The 12,513-nt window shown below is 34.6% G+C and overlaps 1 protein-coding gene across 1 annotated transcript in view; it reads left to right on the top strand.

Annotated features, from left to right (window-relative positions):
* The window catches only part of MDGA2 (MAM domain containing glycosylphosphatidylinositol anchor 2), an 826,010-nt gene that overhangs the window by 731,162 nt on the left and 82,335 nt on the right, over nucleotides 1-12,513 (top strand). Inside the window, exon 10 of the mRNA XM_029239755.1 lies at nucleotides 4,234-4,382. Coding sequence (XP_029095588.1) covers nucleotides 4,234-4,382 — 149 coding nt within the window. The remainder of the gene's footprint in view (nucleotides 1-4,233; nucleotides 4,383-12,513) is intronic.

Here is a 12,513-nt window from a genome sequence, read left to right as displayed (position 1 = left end):
AAGGGCATTTCCTTAGTATTACTATGTATACTATGTGCTTCTTACAAAACAAGTGTATAAATATTAAATATGATTGGCTCTGAAATCAGAGAACAAATTTGTGGGTTTTTTTTTTTTTTTACTTTTAAGATAGATTTCTCAAACAAAGTCAGAAAGCATTTTTCCTTTATCAAGTTTATCCAAAAGAGGTTTAGTACAAAGTATGCTCTGAGACGTAGCAAGCATATTTATATTTAACTATAACTACACAAAATCATTTCTTATCAGTAGTTATTTGTTGCTAATCAATATTATTTATGCACCAGCTAAAAAAGCTTTTCTCATCTTTAATTCTAAGGTGGTAACAATTATTCAACTAAATTAAAACTATATCAACATCCATATATCATCACCATATCTATTCTGTCCCAAAATTTATCTGTCATATGAGACACTGGAACTGGTCATCCCTATTTCCTTTTCCAATCTAATATTTCATGAAAAAATATTACATATGATGTCACTCATATGTAATGCGGAATGTCAATGCAAATAAACTTAAGTATTTTCAAAAATACATTGAAAAGCCTTCGTAACAATCTAATTAAAAATAAAGTTGAAGATAGAATTTTATAGTAAAATTGGACCTATTTAGAATATTCAAATGAGGGTTAAATTGTAGCTTAATTTTTCACAACCCTGAAAATAGATTTTGATAAACAAATTCATGTTTTCACAATGTCATGAGAATTTTTTTTAACTTCAGTGTCAAAGTGCTTCAATAACCTGGAAAGTATTTATTTAGATAAACAATCAGTTCTAGTATTATGACAATTTGCATTTACGACATGCAGCTAGTTTACCCTTCTGGCAGTCAACAAAAAGCAGGATTAGAATACAGATAATAGAAACATTAAATGGAATTTATAAATAAGTGTGCTTAAAACAATTGAAATAATACAAGAAACAGTAGGCAAATGTTTCATAGCACCCTAGAGATTTGAGACTGTGCCTTACCTTGATGGCCATTTTGTGGACAGTCACTCACCCATATCGACCCTTCTAAATGGCAGTTAGGTATTGACTAAGTACCTCTAGTGAAGGGAAAATCATCCGTATTCAGAGAGGATTGCTAGAACATTTCTAAGTCAAAATATGTATCCTTTAATACCCACTCACTGGCATTCATCTTATTTCATAGATCTGTTAAAATTTAGCCTGTGATGGAGTTTCAACTCTCAGAAAATTTCATTTGCCAGTTTTTGAGAGATTTTTTTTTTCCTTTTCCATGCTAAATAGACTTTATTCTCTTCTCATTTCTATTTGAATGTATCATTCCTTTTATGAAAAACGTGATACTTAGAACTAAATCTAATACCCCTTGTATTTCCCTCTTGGCTAAAAAACAAAAGCAAGCCCCTCTTCTCCCTGTGCCCCTCAAAAAAATAAAAATAAAAACAATAAGCAAAATGGAAAACAAACCATTGAGACTCTTTATCTCCTCAATTCAATCTAGACACTAATGTCTAATGAAAACACTCTAAGTTGACATTTCTCACTTAAAAAGCTCATTACTTCATTTATAGGTTTTGGATGCTTTTTTTTTTTTTTTTTTTTTTTTTTTTGCGGTACGCAGGCCTCTCACTGTTGTGGCCTCTCCCGTTGCGGAGCACAGGCTCCGGACGCGCAGGCTCAGCGGCCATGGCTCATGGGCCCAGCCGCTCCGCGGCATGTGGGATCTTCCCGGACCGGGGCACGAACCCGCGTCCCCTGCATCGGCAGGCGGACTCTCAACCACTGCGCCACCAGGGAAGCCCCTTGGATGCTTATTTTTAATCAAAACCCCTGGCTCTTTATTTAGGCTACTACTAAATGTACCTCCTCAATAACAGTTTGGGAAATTTGGTCTCAAATACAGGTTGTCAGTGATGTTTTGGATATTGATTCCTTCATTCAGTATATTGTGTTCCTCTCATCTAGATTTTGCTAAGTGTTGTGAACATGAATTTGTGCTATCATTTAGTTAGTAATAATAAAAATATCATACAACATATAGAAGAAATAAAATGAATGTGATGGCTCTTTTCCAGAGACCTCCTTCTATGCAAGATTGTTTGTATAGAGTTGATAATCCATTTTCAATAAAACTGAATGAATATTCATAGAACATTTTTTAATGCACACAGTGTTGATATAGGAGACTTTTCCAAATGTTACTAAAATTCAGATATGTAATTCAATGTATTTAATTTTACTAGTAAATTTGTCAAAATTTCAATTCAGTTCATCTGACATTTTTTTCCTGGTGAACCTCACCAGGGTAATAGAGACCATCACTTTCATTCTTAGTGTTCAACATTCATACTTTAACTATATGTTATAAATTCTTATGAACCAACTCTTCTGCAATCCCTAGATGATAGATGACTAATGATGGAGAAAAAGAAAAAACCAGGTAAGATATATTCCTGCATACAGGAACCCAGGAGGAAAACCAAAGGAGGACATTTAATATTTAATCTAATTTCAAAAAAAAAAATCTGTTGAATAATGTACAACTTATTAAATCATAATCCAGTAAAAATTGCAAAGCTATTTGAAAAGTTGGAGAAAATGTAAGCAATTTCCAGGAAGACAGAGGCCATACCTCCTCGTTCATTGCCTAGAACACTACTTGGCATTCAATAGGCTCTAACTAAATACTGATTTAATAAATAAATGTATTATTGGTAAAAAGTAGATGGTGTGAAAAAAATCTATATTTCAGAATATCAAAAAGTTGGGATACTTTCCTGGTGGCACAGTGGTTAAGAATCTGCCTGCCGGTGCAGGGGACACAGGATCAATTTCCTGGTCCAGGAAGATCCCACATGCTTGGGAGCAACTAAGCCCGTGCGCCACAACTACTGAGCCAACGCACCACAACTACTGAAGCCTGCACACCTAGAGCCTATGATCGGCAACAAGTGAGGCCACCACAATGAGAAGCCCGCACACCACCACGAATAGTAGCCCCTGCTCACCTCAACTAGAGAAAGCCCGCACGCAACCATGAAGACCCAATGCAGCCAAAAATGAATTAATTAATTAATTAATTTTTTAAAAAGTTGGACATATAATTCCCATGGTCTGTGCATTTTTCTATTTGGCAATTAAAAGACAAAAACTGAGATGGTTTATGTATGTTACATATACTATGTATACCTCACATATCCTTAAAATCTAAATAAAAGCCTTTTTTGTTATTGACCAAAGTTCTTGTGTTGTTAAGTTTTTGTTTGGTTAATTTCAGTGTAGTGACCAAAGACATGGATAATATAAACACAAATTGTCATCTTCACTGATTTTTTTTTTTGACAGAGTTGATCATTTACTTGCTGACATACTTCTTTTTTTATTATTTATTTATTTATTCTGGAAGTATAGTTGATTTACAATACTATATTAGCCTCAGGTGTACAGCATAATGATTCAATATTTTTATAGATTATATTCCATTTAAAGTTAGTATAAAATGATGGTATATTTCCCTGTGCTGTACAGTATATCCTTGTTGCTTATTTTATATAGTAGTTTGTGTCTCTTAATCCCATACCCCTATCTCACTGATGTACTTCTTTTGATTTCTAGGATGCCACATTTTAAATTTTCCTCCTGTTCACTGGTTGTTCTGTCTCAGGCCTTTGTGGGGTTTGTTATCTCCTCCCATATCTCTTAACCTTGGATCTCCCCAGTGGTCAGACCTTAGCCTTTATCCACACACACTCCCTTGGTGATCTCATCAGTCTCATGGCTTAAATTTAAACTCTTATCTATATGCCTGTGGTTAGCAAGATTATGTCTCCAACCCTGGCCTCTCCTGAATTCTAGTCAAGTGTATCCCACTTAATGGCTCCATTTAGATCATTCAAACTGTTCAAAAATAATTTCCTGATCTTCTCCCCCCAAATTTGATCCTCCCATAACTTTACATATCAGTTGATGGAAACTTCATTCTTCTGGTTGCTTAGACCAAAAAACTTGCAGTCATCCTTGATTCTTCTCTTCCTCTTACACTGCTTATACAACCAACCAGTAAATCTTCTTACATCTCTTCTCAAATTCTCCAGAAATTGATTAGATTTTAATCACATGACTTTTTAAATACAAGAATTACTTATGGAACACGAAGTAGAAAGTAATAAAAGGGCATAAAGAATAAGTATGTTTAACTGTAACATGTCATTTAAATTTAAGGACTCTTTCTGTTTTTAGGAAAGGCCTATGCTCCAGAATTCTATTACGATACCTACAATCCTGTGTGGCAGAACAGACACCGTGTTTACTCCTACAGTCTACAGTGGACTCAAATGAATCCTGATGCAGTAGATCGGATCGTTGCATACCGGTTGGGTATTAGGCAGGTGAGGAATTTAATTGTCTTCTTTTGTGTGTGTGTGATCCTCTGTGAAGACCTTGTTACTAAGATGTGTTGCTATAAAGTTTTAATCAATTTGCATGAATTCCAGAATATATTTTTCTATATCAAAGATAATATTACCTTACCCAGAACTATTCCAAATTATTTACAAATCTTTGAAATTAATTTATGCATTTTTCACTATGACAGGAGACATATTAAAGTGAGCTTTCTGAAATCCTTCATCATTACATGTGCTATAGAAATTACATGATATAATTTCTGTGAAAGAAACTAAGATGTTCTCACACTTAACTATACTGCATAATTCTTTGTCTTGTTTCCTAAGCTAGAGATTCTACATATTTTTATTCTAAGAGGTTCAAACTATATATAGGATTTTTAAAAGCTAATTTAATGTGTCTGTAGAATAGAAATGTTTTGGTAAAATGAGAAGAAACAATGAAATATGATGTTTTCCTAAGGTAGCTGAAGATTATAGATTGTGTAAAAATATCATAGCTTTTTCAAATGAACCACTGTTAAACTCAGTTATCCTTCGTTGGTATAAATGATATTTTTGAAATTTAAATGTAGGTCTTTACATTATTTCCTTTACATTATTTCCTTTACATTATTATGTACATAATACATAATACTATGTATTATTTACATAGTAGGTTATCTGGAGTGACTATTTCAGCATAACAAAACGTTTTTGAAGATTTATTTGATTACCACATAAGCTATTAGCTCTCTTTCACATCTTTGTATTATCATAGATTTGTAAAATGTGTTTTCCACTTCCTTAGCTAAATCACACAATAGCATTTTGAGTTTGGATAGTAGAAAGGAGAGAATATGCTTGGAGAAAGATTGGTCGACCATCAGCAATCCACTCAGTGTTACTATCATAAGACCAATGTTTTTTTAAATCTTGTTAACAAAGTTATAATAAAAGACTATGTAAGATACATCATTAAAATTAAGATACATTGTAAGTTGAACATTCTTATCCTTCTTGTCTAAGTATTCACAGGTCACAGACATGGTAGACAGGAGTGGATCATTTGGAAACTTTTTCTATTACTCTCATTTACTTTAGTCCCTAAGTAAATCTGAGTAAATCCCAAATCCATATCAGAATTGTTTGTTGTACTCATTCTAATTTAATGATAATTTTTCTTGATAGAGAAGATAGAAAAAAGAAAGAGCAGCAGTCTCCCTCGGTTTATGGGTTTATCCCTTTCTTTTTCTTTTCTCAACACAGCTAATATTTTTAGATCTTTTATATTTGGAGCATCTTAGCACATTCTTGACTTTAGACACCTCACATTCATTTCCAAGTCCTTACTACATGATTTGGTCATTCACATTCATCTTTTATTACCCTATGTTTTCAAAAAACTAAGAACCTAATACCAAATTGCTATTTGTAAAATTGAGTCATTTTATTTAGGTGTCTTTTCCTTTTTTCTGGTTATAGGTTTTTTTGCAACAATAGAGTCAGAATTTCATCTTTAGTTTCTCACCTTCTTCCTCAGCTATATTTTTTTGGAGTGTCTGGGTAACAGCTCTTTGCTTCCTGTATGCTGAAGGGCTGCCTGTTTTAATCTGCGGAATTAATTTACCCAACCCTACTCATCATTCCTTTCTTTTATGCTAACAGTCTTCTAAACCTTTGTTCCCAAAGTCTCCATTATGTATGCAAGTCACCTTCTCCATGAGTCAAGTTTAACAGAATGATTACTATCTCTGTCCTCCCTCTCAACTGGAGCGATTTTAGGAGAATTAGACTTCCTCCTAAGAGGGATCCACCTAATTAAAACCCTTCCTTCTCATCCATATCTTGTACTAGTTATTAATACACTACCTTCTATAATTTTTTTGGCTAGGATTGCTATGCTATTTTCCAATGACAGTTTCTCTTCTTAGATTTTCCTTTCCTGATATGAACATCTCCGCTAAATTCCTGTCTTTATGTTTCCTGATCATAAAACTAGTATATAACTCTCTGATATGCAGTGACACACATTTCCCGGTCTGTGTTCATCCTTGTGAACAAATTAGTTAGGTAATTTCCCCCTACTCTGCTACTTTACAATACATTATATATGCATGCATATATGTGTATAAATTTCCCCTTACTGTGTTTTGTGAAAATTATGAGCTCCTGACACATCTGGCTTCCGATTCTAGCCAATCTAGCCTTATCATTTTTAGCTATATAACCTTGAACAGGTTTCTGAACATACCAAACCTAGGCTCCTACTTGGGAAGTTGAAGATAATGATAACTGTCAGGCATTCGAAGTGTGGAGTGGAATACATCCCCCATTTATCCCACAGGCCAGGTTCCCTTGTGCAAGGCACTCTCTGCACAAACATCTGTGGCAATTCTTGCACTCATCTGCCTGGGTTGTGTAACAGTTTTTTTAAGTGCATCTTAAGAGCTTAACATATCTACCATTTTTATTTCAGTTTTATTTAGTACACTGTATAACCTGGGCCTAAGTATTATTCCAAGCCATGATTTTCACAAAATAATTTCTAGACATTTTTTTCACTATGTCTTATTTTTATTTCAAACCTGCTGTCCTCCATAATATCCATTTTACTGATTCACATTTTTCTCTTCCACTTTGAGTCTTATTTTAAAGCCTTCCTGATCAGATCGATGTCTGCTGCTAACACTATTCTTCCCAAGTTTGTGAGATTCATGCTATGCACTAGAGGAAAGCATATTTCTAGTGTTATAAACCATGGTCCAGAAAACAATCCTTTCTCTTACACAATTTCTGAAGCTAATTCTTTACTTGCCTTAGCATTATTTATTTTACTAGAATTTTCTTTTATATTTAGAAACAAGTATTATTTTTTCCTGGAGTGCTTTTTTTGTAATACTCTATTTATTGATAATTTTACTAAGATACTACATCTTGCCATGGAAGAGAAACTTTAATATATCTTTTGTGGGTGTCTCAATAAAGAGTAATGGCCTTCTGCTGTTCTGCCAATATGAATGGAAAGGAAATGTTCGTAGATATGGTGTAGGAACAGAAAGACCATGTATAAATACTACTCTTTTCCCCACTCCCATATTCTCTACACTTAACCCTTACATGAAACATCTTAACATGCAAAAGGGCCTCAATAGACATCATTTCTTTTGAAGATCCCCTTGCATACCAAAATTGAGGATGATAGGGCAGATGCATTTTAGATACAGTGAAATTGATATAATTCTTTAAGAATATCCCCTGTTTAATAATAGGACACAAAGTCATTAAGTAAAATAAGGTTATATTATCTTAGAAAATTTAGATTACTTCTTCCTCAGGTACGTACATTTGGTTATCAACATTGTTTTAACACACAATCAGACACCAGCATTTAAAATAATCACTCTTGAATTCTGATCTGATGATCATTTGTGTTACGTATTCTATGATTTTAAAATCGTCATTTTACCCTATATTTTTATTTTGAGCCTATATATCTAATTTCTTCTATCCATAAATTATCTAGATTATCTAATGAAAAGTACTTCCACTTTTAATATCAAACATGACCTAAAGTGTACAACACACTTCTGATTCGATAAAGTCTGAGAAGCAAATTTGATCCTTTAAGATTCATGGCAAATTCAGTTGTAAAGCGTCCGACTTTGTAGTTTTTCTTTTTTTTTTTTTTTTGTGATATGCGGGCCTCTCACTGTTGTGGCCTCTCCCGTTGCGGAGCACAGGCACCGGACGCGCAGGCTCAGCGGCCATGGCTCACGGGCCCAGCCACTCCGCGGCATGTGGGATCTTCCCGGACCGGGGCACGAACCGGTATCCCCTGCATCGGCAGGCGGACTCTCAATCACTGCGCCACCAGGGTAGCCCAGACTTTGTTTTTCATCCACAAACTGTTAGAAACTTTATTACTTACTCTTAAATTAAGTAAGATTATAAAATCACTAGTATATTATTAAATCCCTGACTGGATGGGGTTGGTAAACTGAACCCAGCATTCCCCCACCTTTCTGGTAAAATTAGCTGAGCCTTTGGTTAAACTGTAGGGTCTTTATTTAAATATAATGAGGAAAATTGTCTCAGAATTTGAGTATTGGCTTATACCCTTTTCTTAAAAGTTGCTGCAGTCGATCTATAAAAAAGCAATGGAATTCTGGAATCAATGCTTTAAAAAGCTTAAAAAGAGAACAAATATTTCATGTGAAGTTAAAAAATTAGTGTGGAAAAAAACGTTTTCTCAAAATCTTAATGTCCTTAAGTTGTACTTTTTAGGCTCAGCTAAGCAATTGTTTAATCTCCTTAGACAGCTACTAGCCTCCCAATTGTTTGCTTCATTTGTTGCTTAACAGGAAAGAGAAAAAGGTTATTTGAATGTCTGCTTTCCTTAGTATCTAAGGAATTAAGAAACAAGCAAAACTATTTCTAAATTATCTGAATATACCAAACAACACAAATATCATTTGACTCCATTTAACATACACACTATAGGTTCTGATAATAAAGGATTTTAGACTTTTATACAGTTTCCTTTTTATACTCCGCCTAAGACATGCACAATGAATGTGACTTTTTGACTGTCATCTTTGGAAAGTGGGATATTTTATTGAATAAAATATTTTAATTCACCATGTTCCTGTCTTCTTAAATCTTGATATATTAAAATGCTTAGAATTATCATACCCACATGCTTACCCAGTCAGTCAACAAAACTTTTAGTAAATTAATCATCTAGTGAATACCAGAATTTTAAAAAAGTATTGTCCTCGATGTCCTGTTAACAAAAGTGCTATAATAGGAGCATGTCCAAAATTCCATAGTAACATGAATGGGAGCAGTTAGTACTGTTACATAGTGGTTAAGTGACATGATCAGCAAGCAAAGTAGAGACTTGTTAGTTTCTATAGGTTTATCTTCATAAATAGTTATTGTTAATAATGACTAATTAAGAAATCACTAATCACAAATACACTTTTTGGTAAAATTGATTACTGGATGAATTTATTATAAATTTTATTTTGGTCTTCATACGTGCTACTATAATGATGGAGCTAGAGTTTATTTCTCCTTCCATTTAAAGCATATTTTTTATTTTATTAAATAATTCATTGCTTATTATTGTTTATTAAAGGGCTAATGTTTTAATAGATCATAGTAATTAAAATTTTATAAATTTATTGTATACATAGATGACCATATGCATTGTAACTATGGTTATTAATACAGCTAATACCTAATTTAATGCATTGATCGAAGAAGCAGAAAAATTTGAAGAGATGGCTTTTTATGCTTTAGCATCTTGTATGAAGTATTAGTTTCTATGGCACAGTCTACAGATGCTGAAGGAAAATGGTAGAATAAGATAGAAGTGAATAGAATAGAATATTCTATTATTATGAATAATAATAATTATATTATTAGATAATATAATAATATTAGAATATAAAAATAATATTAGAATTATGTACATTAGAATAATGTACATAACTGACTTAAGGCCATTGGACAGATTTTATTGAGAGAGGTGTTTGGTGGAACCATTTGACAAAGAGCATTTAATGCCAAGTCCAGGGAAATCTGTGGCGAATTGACAGATCATCTGAATTGATTTTATAGTCTTAAGTCATGAGTAAAATGACATCTTCTATAGATAGATTAATCTGATATCATACATAGTACATTGAATGATATTACAATAGAGGCAAGGCCACAGTTAGGCATGTTTGAAGTAAGTTTTAATAAGATTTAAATTAGAGTAGTGAAGGGGGAGAGAAAGAAAAAATGAATTAAGAAAATTTTGAAATGGACAGAACTTGAATATTGATTAAATTTTGAGAAACAGTTTTTAAGAGTATAGTGACCTTATGTTCTCTGCTGTTTACTTCAATTTCTTTAGTGAATGCTCAAGAAATTATCAAATATATAGATGAAGAAGAGAGTAAGGGATATAGAGAAATGTAGAGAAGCCATTTTGTAAATGGTCTTTTTGGCTCCAGAAAAGAAATAAGCCAGGGGCTTCCCTGGTGGCGCAGTGGTTGAGAGTCCGCCTGCCGATGCAGGGGACACGTGTTCGTGTCCCGGTTCGGGAAGATCCCACATGCCGCGGAGAGGCTGGGCCCGTGAACCATGGCCGCTGAGCTTGCGCGTCCGGAGCCTGTGCTCCACAATGGGAGAGGCCACAACAGTGAGAGGCCCGCGTATCGCAAAAAAAAAAAAAAAAAAAAAAAAAAAAAGAAATAAGCCATAAGCCAGTTGGTAAAAAATGACATCATCTCAATATTCCAAGTGAAGGACACTGCACATATTCCCTTTATTCCTATAAATACTAACATCACAATGTATCTGCTAGGAAGAATAAGCACAGTAAATTTAAAAACCTGGATGACCTACAGACCTTTGATATAGAAGGCTTTGTGAAATAAGGGTATTTTGTCTTGGAAAATTCCAAGTACTTTCTGAGGAGTTTTTCTGAGTCTGTGGCCTTTTGTACAGATTTCATTTTGTGTAGCAATACTGCTAAGGAAAATTAATTAGAATTTTCCTTTTTATTGACCCTGAATGTAGTGGAAAATGAGCAACCACAAAGAGACTTTTGGAGTGAAAAAGTATTAAATTATTGCCAGAAATAAGATATTGAATCAAAGTTTGCAAATATACTCATGTCTTCAAATTGGTCTTGTTAAATTTGAGTTGATAGAGGAACATCAAGCAAAAGCTACTGTAGTTAGAAACATGTTACTAGAATTTGAGTGAACACTTCTCCTTGAATGTGTAAATTTATAGGTCAGAAGGATTAGACATGAGAACCAAAGCTAGCAGAAATGTAGACGTAAATGTACTGTATGAAGACAGTAATGATAGAAGGTCCAGTGAAAAAGAAAGAACTGAGAGGTAGAAAAATCTGCCAATGTCATGGAAACTAAGGGAAGAATATGTGAGTGAGTGTGTGTGTGTGTGTGTGTGTGTGGTGGTATTTGTACTTGTAAACAAAATTTTTAAAGATTAAAAAACCCTAAATTTTTAAAATACCAGATACTGACAAATCAGTGTTGCTTTTTTAAGAGGGAAATAGGAAGAAAAAAAAGATTGTATATAGGTTTAATATTATTCCAAGGTCAACTGATTACAAATTTAATTAAATTTACCTAAGCCTATCCTGGCTGTCCACTTGAATCAATATTTTATAAAGAAGAGAAGACTGACTGATATATTTCCTTAGATGAAAGAACAATTTTTAAATGTCTAAATTGTTTCTTTTACAACCTATAAACCTATAAATACATGGCTATTATGGATTCCAAGACTTTATCCAGTCAAAGAAACTACCCAACAGACCAATATATATATTCAGTGTCTTAAATGACTGGGAGTGTAGAGTTCAATGGAAAACAGTCACTTATTTTGTTTGTTTGTTTTTTGGCTGCGTTGGGTCTTCGTTGCTGTGGGCTTTCTCTAGTTGCGGCGAGCGGGGTCTACTCTTCGTTGCGGTGCACGGGCTTCTCATTGCAGTGGCTTCTCTTGATGTGGAGCACAGGACTTAGGCGCGCAGGCTTCAGTAGCTGTGGCTCGCGGGCTCTAGAGCGCAGGCTCAGTAGTTGTGGCGCACAGGCTTAGTTGTTCCATGGAATGTGGGATCTTCCCAGACCAGGGCTCAAACCCGTGTCCCCTGCGTTGGCAGGTGGATTCTTAACCACTGCACCACCAGGGAAGTCCCGCAAGTTTTTTGTTTTTTGGGGTTTTTTTGCGGTACGCGGGCCTCTCTCACTGTTGTGGCCTCTCCCGTTGTGGAGCACAGGCTCCGGACGTGCAGGCTCAGCGGCCATGGCTCATGGGCCCAGCCGCTCCGCGGCATGTGGGATCGTCCCAGACTGGGGCACGAACCCATGTCCCCTGCATCGGCAGGCGGACTCAACCACTGCATCATCAGGGAAGCCCGAAAATAGTCACTCTTCCAGCTACTTTTCAGGAAAAAAATGATCAAAGCTTGAAATGAAAAATGGAGTGGGGATTAACATTTTCTTTTTTTAGGCTTTAACACCATGCAAGTTGCTTGTTTGAGTACAAATTTGTATATGGATTTATAATCTACTTATGTACTGTATCAATTAATAAACAACACAGT

The sequence above is a fragment of the Monodon monoceros genome, unplaced genomic scaffold (assembly GCF_005190385.1).
Source record: "Monodon monoceros isolate NGI ecotype Baffin Bay Population unplaced genomic scaffold, NGI_Narwhal_1 Super_Scaffold_21, whole genome shotgun sequence".
NCBI lineage: Eukaryota > Metazoa > Chordata > Mammalia > Artiodactyla > Monodontidae > Monodon > Monodon monoceros.
The sequence above is the reverse complement of the archived record's forward strand: the minus strand, read 5'-3'. Positions and strand labels throughout refer to the sequence as shown.